The sequence below is a fragment of the Myiozetetes cayanensis genome, unplaced genomic scaffold, assembly GCF_022539395.1.
Source record: "Myiozetetes cayanensis isolate MyiCay16 unplaced genomic scaffold, myiCay2020 scf3, whole genome shotgun sequence".
Taxonomy (NCBI): domain Eukaryota; kingdom Metazoa; phylum Chordata; class Aves; order Passeriformes; family Tyrannidae; genus Myiozetetes; species Myiozetetes cayanensis.
This window is the reverse complement of record NW_026087521.1, coordinates 50,421,019-50,443,168: the sequence shown is the minus strand read 5'-3', so window position 1 is coordinate 50,443,168 and position 22,150 is coordinate 50,421,019. Positions and strand designations below refer to the sequence as shown.

Here is a 22,150-nt window from a genome sequence, read left to right as displayed (position 1 = left end):
CAAGTTCTTTTTTCTTCTGGATACTCTTGCTTTCATCTCAACTTACATTTAAAGTTGAGATGAAAAAAATGTTGTTTTTCTCTATGTTAAAGTTCGTGTTGCTTTTGTACATTCTCAACAGACTCAGTGTAATATAAATCTTAGCAATGCGATATAATATGGCTGGATCATCTGTTAAAAATGAGCACTTTGTTGCCTATGTACCCAGAGGCTGGTGATAGCAATGGTGTATCGATACAGTTCTGTCAAATGAGCACTGTCTCATTTAGGGCACAGTTGAGTAAAATACGGTCTTGTTCCAACTGCTCTCCTTTTAGGTGTGCTGTGTATACTAGATCATCGCCTTGGAAGAGCACTTGTGTGCCTGTTTTGCTTTGTGCTCTTGTTTGGGACCTACCTTCAATTTCTGCTTAATGTCTGTAATGGTGATAGTTTGCGCAGCTTTACTGTCCATCAGGGCATTTTCCAGTGGACCGTATCCAACTCAGACTTGAGAATTCACGGGAATAACAGTGGATTTTACATTAACAAATGCTTCTCTTGCAGCTGCACTCTTCAGAAGCTTGAAACAGTTTTTTCTTCTTTACCAAACGAAGAACAGTTTTTCTCTTTAGTCCATATTGGATTGTTGCTGGCAATCCGTAAAAGAAAGTGTCGTTGCGTGTGAGACCCTTGTATTAGTTAAGGTGGTTAGTCCCAGCAATGCCTGCTTGATGAAAACAAATTTGAAGACATTTGAATTCCAGCTCTCTCTTGCTAATGAGGACCTTGTGTTTTTCAATTATGGACCTTTCTGTGTGGGGAAAATTAGGCCTAGAGGAAATACCTTGTTCACTGGTATTGATTTCAGTGGTAGGGATTTATAAGTGTGTGGAAGTTTGGCTCAGGTTTTACTTGACAGAGTGCAGTAGTGAAGAGATAGTATCTGTAAGGTGGTCTGCACTGTTTGGCTTACACTGAGTTTGTGTCTGGTACCACTGAACAAAATGTGTCCATCCTTGCTGCAGAAGGAGACAGAACATAAATAGGACTAAATATTAGACTGGATTGTCCCAAAACCATATTAGTTTATGACAGGACAGTAGTGTAGTAGGCAATAAAGTTCACAAGAAATCCAGCTAGTTCATATTAAGGTATCTTTTGAGAGTAGATTCTCATCACTGTATTATAGTTTAAAGAGTTAAATAAAAGCTATTCCTAAGTTTAGACATGCATTTGCTCTGTTGTATGCAGACATACCTGTGCATTGCTGTTTGTCAGACATTCCTGGGCATTCTCACTCAAGTGGAAGTTGGTTAATTTTTGTGAAAGATATCAAGTGAATAAAAAGATTGGGGGATTTCAGTAACATCTGAAGTAGTTTTGATGGCTGTAAGCAAAAGTGGAAGAAGAGAATTATCTTACTTTTGACCTTTTACGGGAGTGACTTTGTTGATAAGTGTTGAATCTCAGAATCTAAATGGGCATCTATAACCTTTTTTTTTTTTATCACCTGGGAACCTGGCATAACACATAAGCATTGAAAACGAGTGAATAAATGCCTTTAGGCTTTTGACATTTTCCCAATTCTGTAGGACACTAGTTCTTACTTACTGTCTATCCTCCACATATAAAATAAATTACCCTATGTGTGACCTTCAGCCCTCTGGTCAGAAGCTAGTGGACTGAAGAGGTGGTGTCAACAACTAGAATAATGATGTTATTTCTTCGCATGCTGTCATGCAGGCAGTTGCTCTGTTGGCTGAGAAATCACCCTGGGTTGTAAATGACTACTATGAAAGTCTGCTATGGAGATAGTTTCCCATTGATTCAGGAATGTTGAAGTGTTTGCTTTTGGCAATAAATAAACTTGCAATGCAGCACTCTTGTGCCAGTGACTGAGGGAATCTGTGATTCACATATGCAAAAAGAACAGAAAAATTATTGTATTGAATTGGGCTCATAGTTTATTGCCTGATGTTTTGTCCCCTGAAAGAGCCCAGAAACAAATGCAATAATAAACAAACCAAAAACCCAAATCCAATAAAACAATAGTGTTCAGCAAAGCTTCCTCTTGCAACACCTCTTGTAGTCCGTGGCTTAGGGTTTTCCTACAGCAGCTACAAAATTTTTTTTATGGACTTTTTTTTCCCCTTGCCAAGTTTTCTGGTAAATTACTAAGCTTATTAAAGGTTCTATCTTCTTACCCTCTTGTGTGAGTTCACTCTGAGCATTGTATGAAATAATATGGTATGTATTTTAAACATTAAAGCTGATAAAACATTAATTATGGGACAAATGAAGAGTGGATAAACTCTTTTCCTTCTCTATTGCATTTTCTTTTTTATATATTTTGTTTTTCTATTTCCTTCTCTTATCTCTGAGCTATGGATAGTTCCAGTCTATTTAATGTGACCACAGTGGAAGAGCTTGTTTAATTTTGTTGGTTTAACCTGGGAACCTGGCATAACACATAAGCATTGAAAACGAGTGAATAAATGCCTTTAGGCTTTTGACATTTTCCCAATTCTGTAGGACACTAGTTCTTACTTACTGTCTATCCTCCACATATAAAATAAATTACCCTATGTGTGACCTTCAGCCCTCTGGTCAGAAGCTAGTGGACTGAAGAGGTGGTGTCAACAACTAGAATAATGATGTTATTTCTTCGCATGCTGTCATGCAGGCAGTTGCTCTGTTGGCTGAGAAATCACCCTGGGTTGTAAATGACTACTATGAAAGTCTGCTATGGAGATAGTTTCCCATTGATTCAGGAATGTTGAAGTGTTTGCTTTTGGCAATAAATAAACTTGCAATGCAGCACTCTTGTGCCAGTGACTGAGGGAATCTGTGATTCACATATGCAAAAAGAACAGAAAAATTATTGTATTGAATTGGGCTCGTAGTTTATTGCCTGATGTTTTGTCCCCCGAAAGAGCCCAGAAACAAATGCAATAATAAACAAACTGAAAACCCAAATCCAATAAAACAATAGTGTTCAGCAAAGCTTCCTCTTGCAACACCTCTTGTAGTCCGTGGCTTAGGGTTTTCCTGCAGCAGCTACAAAATTTTTTTTATGGACTTTTTTTTCCCCTTGCCAAGTTTTCTGGTAAATTACTAAGCTTATTAAAGGTTCTATCTTCTTACCCTCTTGTGTGAGTTCACTCTGAGCATTGTATGAAATAATATGGTATGTATTTTAAACATTAAAGCTGATAAAACATTAATTATGGTACAAATGAAGAGTAGATAAACTCTTTTCCTTCTCTATTGCATTTTCTTTTTTATATATTTTGTTTTTCTATTTCCTTCTCTTATCTCTGAGCTATGGATAGTTCCAGTCTATTTAATGTGACCACAGTGGAAGAGCTTGTTTAATTTTGTTGGTTTAGTTTGGTTTGGTTTTTTTTTTTTTTTTTAATTTCCTAGTTCTACTGACAATTTTTTTTCCTCCTTTGAGGTGTAGTTTTTTGTCTTTTCCCAGGAGTAGTATATAAAAATTGGTTTCAAATACTGCCAGTTCCTCTGATAGTGAGTGATATCTCAGAAGATAAACATGGCGGTTTTTCAGAGATTCGTGTTTGAGTTTTTCCAGCACTCTGAATGAAAACTCACTTCTCCTTGCAGTGCTCTTGGCCTGACCTGAGTGGTCTTGTTTTATTTATAAGCTTTTTTTGATGCTTCTGTAGGTCAAACTCAGTCTTGCTCGTATTTCTGATTCTGAGGCCAGTTCAGTGCCACAGCAGTCCTTCTGGCCAAAGCTGTTTTGGCCATTAGACATCAAACTATCTGTGTAACATTCTATGGAGATTACCAATTACTTGACTCTGATACTGAAAAATCATGCTCCAAAACTCCCAGCTCTAGAATTTCCAGAGTGGGGTTTCAGAAACCTGTTGTGGTGAAGAAGTACCATGGACAGAGACTGCCTGGCCCAGCCTCCTCCACTGCGGGTGCAGAACAGAAAGATTTCTCAGAGGCAGGAGGATCTTGGTGTAGAAGTCATGTTCAGCACTTGATACCTCTGATTTTTGATTATATGCTGCAGGCAGAATATTTAGTGAGGATTAGGGTGAAAGTCTTTATCCTCATTCTTCCTTTCCCAGAAAAGGAAAATTACTGTACTGTAAGTCTTTACAGCTGCCATGCTTTGCATGAGAATGTACGATATTCCTGTACATAACAGTTTGTTGTTTATAAGATTTAATGACTTGTATGTAACATTTTGCAGTTTGAGGCCCTTTATATAGAATGTGTTCTTTGTTCCTTGAGTCAATTAATGGCCATGACAGATATTGTCCACCTGTCTGCAACATACAGAAGAGGTTGGCAGTGCAGGCAGCCTTACCCCATGAACAGGCTTTAACACTGAAATGAAGGAGGTGTAGCTAGATGATGCACCAAGCTTTCTCTTTTTGGCTTCACTGCTGTTTGCACTCCCAAAGTTGTCAGTTTCCAGGGTTAGAATTGCCACTGTGAAGGTGACAGTCAGCAGCTCTGTAGCTGAGGTGCAGAAATGGAGAGACTTGAAATGAATTTTAAGTGCTGGTGCAGTTGAGGAGTTACATCATCTTCAGAGGGACGGCTGTTAAAGGCCAACAGCTCAGTGTGAGCCCTTATGTTCAACATACCTGGAACGTTACAGATCTGCTCATGGCTTACATTTGCATTTTGTGAGTAAGAGATTCCAGCTGAATTTATGCTGGTGCATTTGATCTCCTGAGTTGACTAATTTGATCCATTACTTCTGAAAGATGGCTTATCCTCTGGAGTAAAGACATTCTAATCTTAGTAACCCAAATCTCCCTAACTATATTGTGTTCTTCCATAAGTTACTTTGCAATTCAAAGAATGGAGTTCAAGGTGTGGATTTTGTTCAGTTGGAACTGCACTGATACCGTCAAACAAATTTAAAAATAAGTTACCAGGTGGTGTTGAATATTGGGAACACCTGGGAGCTTTTGACCTGGGTTAGATTGGAAACGTTGACCTGAAGATGAATGACTTTATCAGTTCCCTGAACCATGTAGATTCTAGAATGTATTTATTTTTAAAATGAAGTCAGGGGAAAAATTCTCTAAGTAAGACTTCAGAAGTACTGTAGCATCACTGGAAGTCTGACAGTTTTTCAAACTAATAACCTTTAGATTGTCTGTAAACTGAATACGTGAAGCTTATATTTGCACAAAAACTATCTCCTACTAAGTGCCAGGATTGCTCAGCTTTAGTCTGTATGATCTTTCCTTACTGACTGTGGCTTGAATGAGTAAAAACAGTGACTATGTTGAATACTCAGCAATGACACTTAAAGTATATTCCTGTTTGCTGTTTGGGGTTTTTTTTCTTTTATATAAGTAGTTACATCTTATCCTGAATAACAATTGTCTTACTTCTTTGTGTACAACATATAATTTCAGTGAATATGGGAAGAATGGCAACATTAAAGATCATAGGCTAGAATGCTATTTATGTGCACTGCAATCTCACATAATACTGATAAAGGCAGAAAAATCATTGTTTTTAAAATATATTTTCCTTTTTTTATCTTGTAGGCAGTATTTTGCATTTCTGCAGAGCTTTGCACAGATCCTGTTCCCATGCAAACTGATGAGGGAGAAATACTGGAGGAAGGCAGTCCCAAGGTTAGTGAGGTAAATGCCACTGTGTTCTGGAGGAACAAGAGCTTGCTTGCCTGAAATGGGGGATACAGGGGAGTGAACATGGATTTGTGGTGGTATTTTTAATGAACACCTGCATGTATATATTTATTATGTATTAGCATGGAGATACTTATGAAAATAAACTTTTTAAGAGCCTTTTGAAAGACATTGTTTTTTGCCATCCACTAAGGATTGGAACTTTTGTTTTTGGGCACTCCAAAGAAGGAAAGAGGAAACACTTGTACAAAAATAGTAACCTTGATTGCATTTAATTTGTTAGAACTGGAAGGGCTTGTCAAGCCTTCTGTCCTACCCACCCACCCTCTCAACTAACTTAAAGAATTAGACATGTGGGCCCTTAGATGCAGGTGTCAGTGTTTGTGGATTACTGACTGACCTATATTGAAGGTGTTCCGCTTCTTGTTTCCTTGTACTTGCCAGCGTGTGCTTTGCTGTGAGACTGGTCTGTACGTTGCTTTTAAAGGTACCTCTTGACTCTCAGCATATCTTGTTGCAACGGGAGGGTATAAAGTGTGCTGTTGAATCTAGTGTTGGTTGTGTACTGCTCTTTGCTTACTTCCTGAAGAAGCAGATGTTGAGACATAAATTACTTTGGTTTGCATAATGACATAGCCATTGTCATATTCTTCAGTAGGTTTATAAATATAGTTTGTAGTCTTGGCTATCTCAGTGAGTTAGTGTTAACACTGCATCTGATCTGTGTTTAAAACATGGCTCTGAAATTTCAGGAAAATCTGAATCATTGTTAGCCTGCTTGTAGTTTTGTGTTAAAGACAGGCTGACAAAGCAAAAAAACTATAGGATTAAATTGGAAATCTGTTTTTTAGGTGGACCTTTGGGAAATGTTTTAGTTGTTTTAGAGTCTAAGAAAACAAAACATTTTTTAAGCTGTATGCACCAAGTTACGAGGTAATTATTAGAGAGAGGATTTGGCAATTGTGCTGCATGTACTTTAGGAGTTGTGTTTATTTTAAACAGCTTTGAAGGAAGGTTGGCTCTAGATTAGGAGCTGACAAATGAGAACTTATCAGTGGATGTACTTGCAGCCATCTAGGATATTGAATCCATCTTTCAACAAGGATGTGATTACAGGTTTCAGTGGCAAATAGACATGTGAGAGGAGACATCATGGTGCAATTAATTATTGGTTTTTAGCATGGTTACTGGTGCTTACTTTTCATCACACAGAGAGGATCTGTGTGTGTGTACATGTTTATGTATAGACAAACAAGTGTCTGTGTGTATATTTATGGATACTTGTCCGTGTGGCCTGAAGTAGATTGAAGTAACTGTCTTGCAACTTCCTTAACTTACTCTTTCCCTTCAGTGAACTGTATGCTTTTCTTTGGCAAACTTAGTTCTGGGTGTAATGGCAAATATTTTATCTCTACTCCAGCATTAGGTGCTCAAAAAGTCGAGTGAGCTTAAATTAAAAAAAAAATATATATATATATATGTATATATATATACTGACTTTGAATATACCTAAATGTGTGTTCAATATTGTTTTGAAAGAATGGTCATTTAGAGAATGACAGTTCTCTACTTAGAGAATGTGGGAGGCTGGGAATCATGCACCTGGTATTCAGTGTTATTAATAAAGAGCTGGATAGGATCAGTATATATTAAGCAAAAAAGAGTAATGACTACATCTAGTCTTTCTCCCTATCCTGTGATGTACACTGAAGTCTATTTTTTAGTATTTCTTTAGTCTGTAAATGATTATCCTCTCTTCCCTTGTCCCTGGAGAGTTTTATAGCTATAACAATTGAAGGATTTGTTGTAGAAGAGTTTAGGCAAAATATATTCCATTGTATTGTCTAGTACCATTAACATTATTCCCTTGATTTACAAATGTTTACATGATTTAGTGACCCATTTTCATAAAGATATATTTTTCTAAGAAATATCTTTTCAAAGTCTTCAGTAATGTATTTAATTTTTTTTCTTTTTGTTAGGGCATCCCTCCCTCCCTCCCTCCCACCCATCCCAACTCTTCCAGGCAGGAGACATGAGGTTTTTTCCAAGAAGTTAGTTTTGTGCTTTGAAGACAGTAATATAACTACTTATTCATATTTTATTTGGATTTTTCATTTCTCTCCTTTTACTCCTTCCAAAAAGCACTCATCTGTAACTAAAAGTGAATTATTATATGGTTATTATAATGGTTATTGTTCAGATAGGTGGATCTTTTCTTCTGTGTTTTTCAGGTGTTGTTTTTTGCACCCATATTTAAGTACCAGCAGTACTTTTGGACTTCACTGAGTTTACGCTCTCTTCTCAAAAATCCCGTGGTTTAAACGTTCTTTTGCCTTCACTAGAAATACTTGTTGAGCTATAAACATTATCTTCCATCATTTTATTTCCTATGAATGGTCAGCGTTCCAAGTGTTCCAAGGACTTGGAACACTTCATATGTTAGCAGCTCCCTTGAAGCTCTTCTTAACGTTGTAGAAGTTGAGTCTGCAGTGCATAGATCTTACAGGATTAATAAATGCTGAGTAAGCTCATTCCAGCTACTTCAGTGATGATAAGTTTGATTATATCGTATATGAGGTCAGATTAATTTCCTGTTCTTAGCCTCTGCTCATAATAATTAATTTCTACCCAAAAATGTATCTCTACATGCAAAACAAAGAATGAAATTACTGTTTAGGGTGTGTTATTGGCTGCCTCAGAATAATTATTAATCAAAGTGGGCAAACTTTCTGTCTTGAAGTTACTTCTTCAAGTCTTATAGGACTTCAACACCAGTATTAAAGCTATTGTTGCAAAAGGTGGAAAGATTGTGGAAAATGTAGTTGTATACTTTCTTTGTTTGTATTTTAAGACACAAACATAAAATGCAAGTCAAAAACCCCTTTGTGATCAAAAGACAAAAGCCTAGGCCTACATGCTGGAATGCCTTTATGTCAGCTGCACTTGAAGCATTTCTGTTGAGTATTTTATGTCCTTGCTGTGATTGGGTTTGATACTTTAGTTGTTTTTTTTTCTTTTCAGAATGCAAGATGCTCAGGGGTCTGGTAGGTGCTTCCCCATGGTTCAGGATTTCCCTTATTCAGTTTGAGTCTTGACTAGAAGTGGGAAACCTGCATTTGGTCCTCTTGCAGAATGTTCTTGTTACCACTTCAATTTAAATTGAAAAGCACTTAAAACAGGCAAGAAAATTATCTTTAGACTATGTAGCCAAATCCTTTCCACACTGTTATATTTTACCAAGAAGACTCTTAGCCAAAGTGTCACCTAACAGTTGCTTCTGATGCTGTCATTAGCTGATCTCAAGTCGAAAATCCATGTGCCTTATTTTCCATATGTGTGCATTAAACTTGTAGGAAAGAAAGTAAATATGCTAGCTTCTAGACATATCTTTGTTATATTGATATCAAGGTGTTCTGCCTTTATTTAGTGCCATGGAAAGTCATGCTTGTAACTTATCTTTTTAAAGAGCAAGTCTCACTACATGAAGTTGTCTGTCTCAGGGTGTTAATAACTGACTCTTCTGACTCTGCAAAATGACAAAGCAAGAGGGGTTCCTGTTAGTAACAAGTTGCTGGAAAAGCAGTGTTTAGAGTAATAATCTCAGTTACCTGAGACTGCAGATCCTGTGACCAGTTATCAGTATTTGTTTCCAGAATCTTCAGTTAAAAGAAAATTTAATTAATAGATTTGCTTTTTATGTTCTTGCCCAGTAGCATGGACAAAGACAGTATGTTAACACTGTCAGCAGTCCTAACCACTAAGAAGCCTTGGTACTTTTCTTCTGGAATCACAAGGGCATAACTTGAGGAACCAAATTTATTGTATGTTGAAGCATACTTGAATGAAGTGTTCTGGGGTGCCAGAGATGACATCAGAATCACCTTTCACAGAGATACCAAGAATATCGGGATATAAAGATTTGGATACTGCAAGAATTAATTTTTTTGTAGTGCCAGTCGAAAAATAACCTAAAATGTTATCCATGAAGATTCTGTCTTATAGTGGAAAACAAATTATTATTTATGCCTTGTGAACTGGTTTCATTCTATAACTGTTTCAGATTTTCTGGCATCCTAGACTATATAGCATCCTGAAGCATTAAGAACAAGCATTGAAGATAAAAGGAGATTTCCTCTGGTTTTGAAAAAGGAAAAAAAAAATCATGCCTCATATAGAGCCGAGCAAGTCACTTTAAAGACTTAATAGTTATGTCCTTCAAACTAATTAACAATATGGAAGATATGATTAGAAAATCTAATCCCTGCAGTCAGACATCATGAAGACTGATATTCCTGCTTGACTCCTAGCAACTTGACAACATGGTTACAGAGTTAGCTTTCGTGCTTGCCTTTGCCACTCTTGAAATGAATAGCAGAAACTGAGAGGCAACTTCTTGGTAATTAAACCTAAGGAAAGTTACTGATGGATGCAGTCCTCACTTCAGTGTTTGTTTCTACCACTGTCATTAATGCATACACTTTAATTTTGTAATTTAATTTTTTTTTTTAATATTTTGGTTGTTGAGGTGTGCTTGTATTCTCTCACTTTTGTATATTTGGGGAAATTTCTAGAATTCTGCCCTTTAGTTTTTTGACAACATATCCTCTTGTCATTCTTCGGATTGCTTTCCAGCAGAGAGTGAGTTTTCCCCTTCTCCCCACTAGCTGTTTTTGGAGAAACTTACTGTCTTGGTAGTTTTGTGGCTGGGGCTTTTCATATGAACTCATTCCATTGTTTGATCTCACAGTTGTTTTTAGACTAACAGAAAATATTCTTTCTGTTAAAATGGCATCAACATGGTAAAGACAGCTGGCACCTGTCAATAGCATGCTTTTGATTCCAGTAATTATCTACTAGTACCACAAAGGGGGAAAGCAACTGTGCAGAAATAAGCTTTTCCAAATGAGCATAGAGTTTTAAAAAATGTAGTTAGCTTTGGCAGATACTACTACTTGGTAGTAGTATTTGGTCTGTTTTATCCATATGATCTGCTAGTGAATATCATACAGTGAAGTATCCTTTCACAAAAAAAGGAATCACAGAATCATTAAGGTTGGAAAAGATCTCCAAGATCATTGAGCCCAACCTTTTACTGAACACCACCATGAGGTGCTAAAGGCCCACCAGTACAGTACAGTCCAAGGAATTCTGTAGGACTGATTTCTTCAGAGCTGGGAATGCGAGCAAGACCCCCACAGTGTTCTCCCCAGTGGTGTTCACTGGAGGAGGCAGGAAGCACTCAGTCATTCTGATTCCATGATAGCAATGTGAAATCTGCTACTTGTCCATCATACTGAGTGGAGAAGAAAACAGTATTTCTACTTGGAACCCCCCACCCTTTACTGTTATTTGGATTATTATTTTATTTTTAATTATATTTTGTGGTCGTTAATTTGCCACTAATGATTGCTAGGCTTTTTCCATTAACAACCTTGGTACTCTGAAAATATTAACAAGCACTGAGGTTTTTGTTTGTGACTGATTCCTTTTAGCTGTTATCATCCATCTGTTTGGAATTACTGCACAGACAACACTAAAACTTGGTTTCTCAGTTGTTCCTTTGCTGCAGAATATTGCAGGAGGAAGCTAAAATTTTGTGCCTTATTTGAAGTATTTTTAGATTTCTTTCAATGTTGCCAGGAGTTTGAGCTTATGTAGCAACCTTATTTATCAGAAAATGCAATTAAAATTCTCATGTTAAATGTAGAATATCCCCCTTGCCTCCTAGATGTTCCTTCATCTCTCAAAGTAAAAACCTATGAATTCAGAGGGAGGGATTTTGACTAAGGTAATTTATAGAAAGGTGTTTATCAGTTGTGGTTTTGATTCAGTATTATAGAAGGGAAAGGAGGAAAACCAGCTAGTTCCACCCTTTTAATGCTAGGTATGCTAAAAATCTAGGTACACAAAATTTTGATAAAAAATGCGACTGCACAGGATTTGTAATAATGCTCAACTCCTAATAAGTACAGGAAAAGGGAAAAGCATCTGTATTGTGTGGTGTTGGGTAAGTGTATTTTTATTCAAAGTTTTTAGTAGTATTTATAGAAACCATTATTGAACTGAATAGGTAGACTAGGAATTAGGCTACTTTTCCATACTCTGGTTTTTTCAGAACCAGTGACACAAACATTGAGCCTTGTCCTGTTGTTCAGTCTCACCGTCCAGTGAGACTTACTGAGCTGTCTTGAGGTCATCTGTTAATCCTTGTTTTATTTCAAGTTGCTGCCCTGTTCTTATCTGTCAACACGAATCTTTACCTTACATTATTACCTACCTGTTCTCATCCTGGTTAATTCTTACTTTTCTTGCCTCTTGGTGTCCAGTTGTGAGCTAGCACTTGCCTTCTCTTTGAACCACTCTTCAGAACTCTCTTGGCGCTGGCTGTGTTTTGTTGTGGTGTTCTTGTGTTTTGGTTTGATTCCTTTTTGTCCTGAGCCATTCACGCAGAGATGATGAAAAGGTTAAACAGTTTATGTCTTACTTGAGTATCTAAGGTCTTGCTTTTACTTCCTATATGTTGAGAATAAAGAAACATGAGCCTGTCTTAATAGTATATGTATTTGATCTGTTAAGCTACATGGTTTTATATTTTTAAACAGAATCTTAAAATTCCTCAGAAGGAAGTGTTGTTAGGAGGGAGTCTTACCAATCAGGAGGTATCTTTTCTAAAAGCATGAATGTTCCTCTAACTGCATTTAAGTGTAAATTATGCTCAGTTTCTGATGTGGATGTTGCCTAAAGATGACAATAGTGCAAAAGTTAGGCTGGTGCTTTCATTTTGTGCGATTTAGAATTAATATGGTGCAAAGAAAATCATAGTTGAGTCATTAAACTTGCAGCATCCAAAACCTTGATGCCTGTACCTCTGGGGCTTATAATCCTACTTAGTGATACAGAAGTGGGTTTCTATTCATATGGCACTAAATAATTTAAAACATTCAGCGTGAAGGCCTAGACAGTAATGAAATTACCAGACTGCTTTGTGACTGTAGTTCTATAAAAGCTGTTTTCCAGTCTAGCACTGATCCAGTACCCGGTGCTTTCAGACGATGGTTCCTCTGCAGTATGAATCCCTGCTACACTTGGAAAATACTGGCTTGTACAAGAGTACAAGCTTTCAACCTCAGTGTTATTTTCTTGTGAATACCTGGCAAGTCAGAGTAGGTTTCAGTTTACTCATGTGGCTGTTGCCTCTCCACTGGGTTCAGGAAAGTAGGCTTTGGGGTTTTATTTCTTTAGTTTAGTCATTTCTAATGTCCGCTGGGGGGTTACTTGTGGAGCTTCCAGCATTTCTGTGCCCTGATGGACAGGATGTGTTTCCATCGTTTTTCTGGAACATGAGTTGTAGGAGCAGCTAGTCTTTCTGACTTGCTGACTTGCAACTGTACTAAGTTCATGGAGTCTTTGTATGAAGTATATCGTAAAGTCTTTTAAAAGTAGAAAGGTATTCTACCTAACAAGACAACTAATGCTTCTCCCAAAAGGTAGCAGCTTAAGAACTAGTCTTAGCACAAAGATAATTTTTCACAACACAAACTGAAGCTATCTTCATCATGCTCTGCTAGCTTAATTTTTTAGAACTGAAAATGCTACAGCTCTTTAGGAGAGTAATATGAGAACTAAAATCTTTACATACCATTCATTAAAAAAAAAAAAATCCATTAAACTCTCAGTAAAGAGTGAAATTACTTTAAATCTTAAGTTAATAAAGCCTTCCCTTTTAATGACATGTTATTAAAGCTTGTAAAAGCATTATGACATAGTCCTTTTAAATATAAATTAATACAGTCCATCAAGGAGAGCAGAAATTTGGGGTTAATTTTTGTTTTCAACTTTAACATTGTGGCCAGCAAAAGAACCGCAAGCACTTTCCTACAGAACACTACACAGTTGGACTTTTCTACATGGGGAGAAAAATCCCAGGCAAACCTGCTTGTGAGTTTATAACTTGGAATTTCAAAATTTCAAGGCATTCTAACAAAGAGCTATAATTATGATATGGGGTTTAACCCTAGTCAGCAACTAACTGCTCACCCACTCCCTGCTCCCCTAGTGAGAGAGAGGGAGAATTGTAAGGATAAAAGTGAGGAAACACGGGTTGACATAAAGACAGTGTAATAATTTATGGGGGGGGCAGGGGGATGGAAAGAACCGAACCCCTTCCCCCCAAAAAAACCAAACAAACAAAAAACAAAGAGTGATGAAAATAAACCCCACAACATAACAAATTATGCAAAAGGAAAACAATTGCTTACTGCCAAGTAACTGATGCCCAACCAGTCTCTGAGCAATGGCAGCCCCTGCCAACCTCCACATACACCCTCACCCATGTCCTGACTTCGGTTTTAATGCTGAGCATGATGCCTTATGGTATGGAATATCCCTTTGGACAGTTGGGGTCAGCTGTCCTGGCTGTGTCCCCTCCCAGCTTCTCGTGCACCCCTGGCCTGCTCACCGGTGGTATGGTGTGAAAAAACAGAAAAGGCCTTGATGCTGTGGGAACAGTGCTCAGCAGTAACTAAAACATCCCTGTGTTATCAACACTGTTTCCAGCATGAACCCAAAACATAGTCCTCTACCATCTACTGCCTAGAAATTTAACTTTGTCCCAGGCAAAACCAGTATAGTATGTTATCAGGGTCTACTGGCTTTATAAAACAGCAGTTATAAATAAGGTAAAATTGTTGAGGACTTTGCAAAAAGAACATGGAGTTAAACAGGTAGTGCTACTCAAACTATTTTAAAGGAATGCTGTTGATTGCTTAGCTGCTTGGACATTTTGCAAAGAAATTCAGGACCAAGAGCTAGATTTTGCCAGCTGGGTGTGCAGTTTTCTAGAGAGGGAAGATGAATTGCTCATTTGAAACCTACTTATCCATAGTGAAGACTGCTAAAATATAGATACCAAACTGAAAGATGATTCTGTTTTCTGATCTCAGAATAACCTGAAGTGCTTTTGAATCACAAAAGAGAAGGTTAACACAATGATGTATTTTCTTTCTCCTGGAAAATACCATCGTCTGCCAAATTGACTTTGAGATCTGTAAGAACGGTCACCATACGGTCCTTTGATCCAGCCTGTTCAGATGAACAGTTCATGTAGAGGCAGTGTAATAGCTTGGAATGTCATTGCAATGAATAGGTGTGTGTCTCTTGATTTCTCAAGGAAAAAAACACTTCAGTCTTAAGGCAAATATTTGCTTAAAAAACTGAAAAAGCAGTTCTGCATTTGAGAGCAGAATAGTATAGTCCCACTACAGAATGGTATAGTCCCACTGTGATGTTGGAGACAGTTGGGGACATTGCTTTGTGACTTTATTTACAAAGTCTCTCTACTCATGCAGGTGTACTCTTGGCACACAATTTGAGGGGTTTCTGCCTTTTCAAAATATTGCCTTTTGATCTCTTTCCATTTGGTATTGGCTTTACAGAATTGTTGGCAGTGGTTGTAGTCCATGTGAATGTGACAGTTCTATATAATCAACCGCTTAAAATCTTACAGATGTGAAAGTGTTGATGAATGTTTTCAGACTTACTGTTTTATGGCAGACTTGAGGTGATAGGTATTTGGGGAGAAATTTAAACCATGGGCAGTAAAAGCTTACTCTACCCTACTTTAAAAATTTTAGATTTACTCTAAAAACCATTTGTAGTCTGTTTAGTTTGACTGAGCAATTGAAAGATGTAAAACTGACTTGTTGACCTCATACATTTGCAAACCTTCATATGTTTGCATGACCCTGCAAGGACAATTTCCTTGTCATTTTGTGAACTAGATTGGTATGAATTTGTTTCAGTTCCTCAAAATTTTTTGTTCATTCGTTGGGTGTGGAAGAAGTGGATGTGAGGTTTGATGAGAAGACCGTGTTCTTTTACTTATAACACTAAAAATAGTACCTATGGTCTTCATCGTTGCAGTACGTGAAAAGGTGACTGGACAACTAAGGACGCTTGAACTCTGCAAAAACGCAGTCTTGGTTCCCCAGTAAAAGCAACAGGTAAAAGCAACATTAAAAGCATGTGAACATTTCTTGTCACTTGTTTAAGATCACTGAAACTTTTGAGTAGTAGATTAGAGAGGGTATTACAAGAGGGGAGAAGGCAATAGGTGTCTACAGATGCAGTAAGCCTGTGTGGAATTAGGTTGTTGATAAATGTTGCAGAAGTACCCTGAAATCATATTCATTGGTTTCAACAGATACAGGGTTTCTGTGTGCAATTCCTAGGGAATTAAGTTATTCCCATGGCATTTTAAGTTTTTTTGTTTGAGGAAAGTGGTAGGAAAGTTGTATCTGTTCCAAGATAAGTGGGTGTTTTAAGGCTTGGTGGTCTATCAGATATCTAATAACTTTTAATAATCTTGCTAAATTTTGGAAGATCATACAAGCAAGCAGCAGCATGAGTTTGGATTTGTATTCTAATAACTGGAGAAACTGGAAAGTAGTCATACGCTAGCGAGTGTGCATAGCCTGTGTGCCTTCTCCTTCTGGACAGTGGTGAAATGTGGATGCCTAGGACAGGCTCAAAGCTTATCACAGAATTGTTCTCAGGCTCCAGTTGTTTGTTGCTCAGGAGCTTTCTGGGCCACTGGGAGTTTCTATGAGTTTAGAAACCACATAATAAATTTCTCTTCTGTGAACACAGAAAAGAAAGCTACTTCCTCTTTCTCTTCGTTGCCTACGCGGTCAGATCTCTTAAGGCAGAATAACTTTGGCACCTCTTTGTGTGTGCCTGGTTTATGTCACTTTCAGTCACTCCTAAGCAGCATTTGTGGCAGCGAGGGTGATTAAATGTGTAGTGCAAAAGTGTAATTTAGTTTTCCGTAATTCTGATTATCATCTCCTTCCTTGAGACTTTGAAAATCCTTTCTACTGTTTGTGCCTGTTGTCCTTCTGTGGCAATGCATCATCTAGATTTCCAAATCAAAGTGGGAGAAAGCAGTTAATATGTTTTCTCCCTTCTCTGTCAGAGTGGTTAACAATGTGTATATCAAAATATCAGCCACTTACAGATGTCAGTTCAAACTGCTATAACTCGTTTACGTGTGTCTGCACCATAAATAGTAAATTGACTGTAAAATGAGTTGGCTAAATAAAATCACCAGGTTGCATACGAGTGGCTGCTCAAAGCAGTGGTGGGGATGAACTCTTCAAGGGCTTTCGGGTCAGATTTTTCCCTGAAATGGAAAAAGATTTGATATGAAAGTGTAGAAGGCTTTTTTCAGAGTTGCTGAATTTAGCAAGAATTCATGGCTTGTGAAATGCTCATGGTCTTTAGCTGAAGAATAATACAAAGAAGTTAATTAAATAATACGGGAATTTTTTGTGTCTTAGTAAATTCACATTTTTTGGGGGGATCCATCCATACTATGTATGTGCAAAACACACTGAAAAATGGATGGAGTGCATGGATGGAACACTAAAAAATGGATCATCAACTGTGGTACAGGAGAAGGAGAGTACTTTTGCTTAAATTCAGAACACTTTATGCATTTTTTTGTCTAAGATTGCTGAGCTATTATTCAAAGCTGCCTTGGCAGCTTCAGAGTTGAAGTTTTCAGATGGTATTTCTAGATATCCTGTCATACCACGACTTAAATGACTTAAACATCTTTGGTGGTTGAAGTGTTATTGACAAAACAGTATCTTGCTGCAGAACTAGGTGGTTTAAATTGCTTCAGAGCAAGATTTAGATGAATTGTTACGTATATATTATATATATTTATATTTTTAATATATTATATGATATTTGAAATACTTTGTAGCTAAGTAATGTGTTAAAAAGTTTTTAGTTAAGTAAAGTTCCTTATCTGTGCAATATGAAATGTGTTTGGGATCACAGTCTTTTTATGATTTCGAAAGTGTGACTGTTGTTTTCATGATATTCATAAAATTGTTTGATTTAAGCTTACCAGGGAATTCATGTTAAGCTGCTGGCTATTTCACAGAATATTAATAACAAACATTTTAAATATTACATAGAAAGTGGGCCATAGGTTATTTCTGCAGTTGCATGTGATTAATTAGTGACAGCTGAAACTAAAGGCAAAACTTCTAGTTTTTAACCACTGCTGCAGGCTTTGTGCTTATTTAGGTGTGTAACATAAATCATGTATTCTGAGTTACATAGCTTCTGTAGTCCTAATGATTAATTGAGCTCCATTGATAATCTGCCCTGCTGCTCTACGAGGATGATGCATGTTTTAATGATGGTATATGTTATCATGTTGGTATTTCTTCCAGTTGATGTTGTAATGTTTCAGTGAGCCAGGAATTAAAATACCATTATGCTGCATAATGAGCATTGGTATCAGATTAGTAATTTTTAAAGGTAATTATATGTGCTTTAAGTGTGTTAGCATTCAAAACGATTAGCAGGGAGCACTGAATGTGATATGTGACTTAGAAGCAGGAAAATGTTAGTGAATGTTTGCTTCTCTTTTCACTAACAGGAAAACCAGATAGAACCGTGTATGGTAATAACATTGAAATACTCAATGTAGATGCTGCTGAGGAGCTTCAAGAAAATAGTGAATGGGCCAGGAAATGGTCCACAAATTTTGTTGGTGTTTTTTTATATATCAAGACTATGCTTTGGCAATATTAAGAGGAAAAAAAGGGTAGAAATAGGTTCAAGTGAAAATTCAGTGATATTGCAATGCTGTACAATACAACAAAATCCTGCAACTGACCAAAAATTTAGGTAATTTTTCATGCATACCTTGTCTCTAAGACTTTACTCTGTGTGGTTCAGAAAAATACTTCACGCTTTGTTATTTTAGGAACTGTGTTTTCTGTTATTTTCTTTCTTTTAAGTTTAAATTACTAATCCTAAAGTGGTTTTTTAGTGCTTTCATTTGTGCACTGAAAGTAAGATTCAATCTAAAAAGTATATTTTGGGACTAATTTTGCTAACCAATTTGTGCTGTCCCATGCATATTTTGAGATGTTAGCTTAACGCTTATTTATTCCTAAAAAATTATTAAAGTGTTAGCAGCTAATTTGCGTTTTTATTAAAAGAAGTTAAATTAAAATTTAATTAATTTGTTTCTAATGAGTAAAATTTTCAGCAATGCAGTTTGTCCAAAGTACTTAAAATAAAACCAGGCAGAGAGGTGACTCAGCTTTCCTTTCGTTTGTAGTAGTGATTACATTTCTGTTAGACCTCAAATGGTCCCTGAAATTTCTTTTATAGAACAGGGCTTCCACCACTGTTAGCAGTGCTGACTAGTGACTAATTGCTCGGATTTCAATAATTAGGTTGTGCAGTTCTCCTTAAAACAACTATTAGTGAGACAAAATAAGTGCTGGTGGCCCGTTTACGGTAGCACTGTCGCTGGTGAGGATTGGGAAGGCGCACTGGGGTTTAAAGCAATAGTTGTGACAAAACACCAGATTTATCAGTCTTAAGCTGGGCCTGCAGTAGGCTGTGTTAAAATTATCACTTAATGTGAAGCATTGTCAGAAAGCAGCTTTTGACCTTGGCTGATCCTAACTGGAGTGTAGTTGTACACAAGATAAGGTTTTTGGTTTGTGTCTGCTTGAGATGCTAGCAAATGAAAAGCCTTAGAAGAGTCTTTCCTGGTTGGTTGTAGTTTGGGGTTGTTTGTTTGTTTGTTTTTGTTTTTTAAATAAAATAGAAAAGAAAAAAACACAGCTTTGAAAGGAAAGTATGAAATGAGTGAGAAAAGGTGTTGCTAGAGCTCTGTGATGAAGCTGCATTAGTATATTTCTTTATATATATTTCTTTATAGGCAAAAAGACAAAATACTGTTTAAAATTAATAGCTTTTCGTAGTAAGCACAGGATTTCTTACAAGCATCTCTCTTTCTTCCTGAGAAAACATTCGGTTTCTCTTATGCTCAGTTCAGCTTTGGTGGGCTAGGATAGCTAATGAAAGTGTTGAATCTTGTTAGGAAAATGTGATATCTGACACCAGGATTCAGGAAAGATGAGGCTTTTGCCCTTGAAACTTTCTGGCCCTTCAGGGTGTTGCTGACTTTATCTAGGAATTCCAGATTAAGTTTACTTATTAACCAAATCCATCAGGGTCTTATTGAAGATATTTTTAGAAAGAGTAGTGTGAAACTGTAGTAACAGGTGTTGCACTTCTGGACCAAAAAAAATGTAATAGTTTATTACGTCTAAGATCTTGGTATATTTAATTTCCTGAAATATAAGTGTTGAATGTCTAATATTTTAGATAGAACAAGTTGTCTTTTATTATTTAGCACACTCAATGTATAAATTTTTGTCAAAATTTGGATATTCACAGGTGCCTGGATTTTTAAGGAAACAAAACTTTTAAAATAATAAAATACGGAGTTCAGCAATTTGCAGTTCCCTTTTTTTAGAAACCTGAGTTTTCTATTGAATTTCCCCCCCTGCTGTTTCAAGGTCTATTTCTGGTTCCTGCTTCCAGCTGCCAGAATCTTGAAGCCTTCTCCATCCCTTGCCAGGAGAAACAGGTGTAGAGTGCTCTTCCTTTCATTCCTGCTCTTGGAATCAATGGCTCCCTCTGCAGTCCTTCTAAGAGAAGCTGAAGTGCTTTGAGTCCTCTGCCATATTCCACCTTTTATTCTTCCCTTGGGAGGAAGACAAGATGTAAGAGTTCTGTCTTGCCTCCACCTTCCATTCTTTTTCTACATATTCAGGACAGCTGCATTTCCTGTGTAAGCTGTGAGTCAAGAGAGACTAAAGACTTATAATGTGCTTTTTCAGAACGCCTGCAGTTCACCAGATCTGTTGAGGTTGCTGCATGCTGTGTGTAGTTGAAACTTGGTGAGAACCTCAGGCTTCAGTGTTCTTAAGAAAAAAAAAAAAAAAAAGGATGAAAAGAGTACCAAACATGATATGGTGATGATAAGAGTGAAGGGAAACTAAGAGACTTGTGGGGAAGGAATGTGCATAGGAATTGTAGAAGAATTGTGGGTGGAGGAGAAAAAGAGGAGTATTTTCAGCTATAATAACTCTGACTATTATGTGCTGTTCCTCTCTACAATTCATCCTCAGTCACGTAATCACAAACTTAAAATACCATATTCTCATCCTTTCTGCAATTTGATGTCATGACTGTAATTGGGAAAATAGGGCCTAAATATTTTAATTTTTGAGTTTTTTAATCTCAAAAAATTAATGAATAGATAGCTGGGCCTAAGAAAAAAAATTATGAAAGTGTAAACAATGCCTTTGAAGTTTTACTGGGGCAGTTTGCTCAATTGTTTTCAGAAGGCTCTTTGTCAGATATATCTCTTTGAATTAAGAACTACCCAATAAAGTGACTTTTACTTTTAAATGTCACAGAAAGATATTCATGGAAAGATATCTGTGGAAATGGATATTACTTAATAAGCTTATTCTAGACTTTTTAGAATGCTGAATAAACTGTGTAGCATTTTCTAGCAAAAATTTTAAAACTGCAGATTTCCAAGTGAAAAATACAGGTTACTGATCAAAATTGTTCAATGTATGGAGGTAAGCAAAAGAAAGTTAAAATCAAGGTTCTGCAAAAAGAGGAATGCAGAAATTGCTGCACTGGATCAGGCCTGTAGAATGATCTTACATATATAACTTCCCCTTTCACTTTGTAAAAATTATGTCATCGCCAGAAATGGAAAAGCTTGTGCTGCTATTGTTTTCTAATCCTCTAATACACAAATAAATCTTTGTACCTATAGGTACATAAACCATAAAATCCTCAAGGACTTGTGAAATTCAGTGTTGCAACATGTTTGTTCAATTAATTTTTTGTCTGTTAATAATATGCTTTCCTTCTGTTATCCTCTTACAGGTTTGGGGTTTTTTGTGTGTTTGTTGTTGTTGTTTTGGTTTTTGTTTTGGGAGTGAGTTGGATTTTATTTATATTGTGGTAGCAAAGGGATGATGTTTGTTACAATACTGTCAAACTGCCTTTTTGTGTGTGTGTGTGTGTGTCTGTGCCTCAGTCCTGTGTTATCTTGCATTGTGGGAGATTTGCAGGCCAAATGTTAGATTTTATTCTTGTGAAATCTTCTCTCTGCCTACACCTTTCTTTGTTCTGAGATCTCATATTTTTAGTGTTGTGGAAGGGTTTTGACCCTTCTTTGTCTATACTCGTAGACAGTATTCTAAAAGAGGACGGCATAGTATGGATCTGTTACAGTAATTTCACCATTTCTTTCTTCAGAATAGCTTAGTTTTTCCTGGTGGTTATTTTATTTTTGGGGCTTTTGTTGATTAGGCAATTTTCTAAGATTTTTTCTTAGACCTTTTTAGAATGAAGTGCAGATTCTTGCTGGGTTGGGAATTCAGTAGGTTTTTTTATCATGTATATTACCTCTCAATATTAAACTGAATCTGTTCCTGTGTTTACAGGATGGCTGGGAAATTCAGGTTGGAAGGGACCTTGCAAGGTCTTTAGTCCAACCTCCTGTTGAAAGCAGGATCACCTATGAGATCAGAGCAGGTTGTGAGGGACTTTGTCCAATCTGGCCTTGAAAAACTTGAACTAAGGAGAGTACAAAACTTTTC

The 22,150-nt window shown here is 36.9% G+C and overlaps 1 protein-coding gene across 8 annotated transcripts in view; it reads left to right on the top strand.

The window, feature by feature from the left end:
* TNRC6B (trinucleotide repeat containing adaptor 6B) overlaps window positions 1-22,150 on the top strand; it is a 140,269-nt gene that overhangs the window by 14,084 nt on the left and 104,035 nt on the right. For 6 of the 8 annotated variants that reach the window (XM_050325271.1, XM_050325268.1, XM_050325270.1 and 3 more), the window contains exon 3: window positions 5,532-5,630. In XM_050325271.1, coding sequence (XP_050181228.1) covers window positions 5,577-5,630 — 54 coding nt within the window. In that variant the 5' untranslated portion in view covers window positions 5,532-5,576. The remainder of the gene's footprint in view (window positions 1-5,531; window positions 5,631-22,150) is intronic. The other 2 variants (XM_050325262.1, XM_050325264.1) reach the window with 1 other exon arrangement.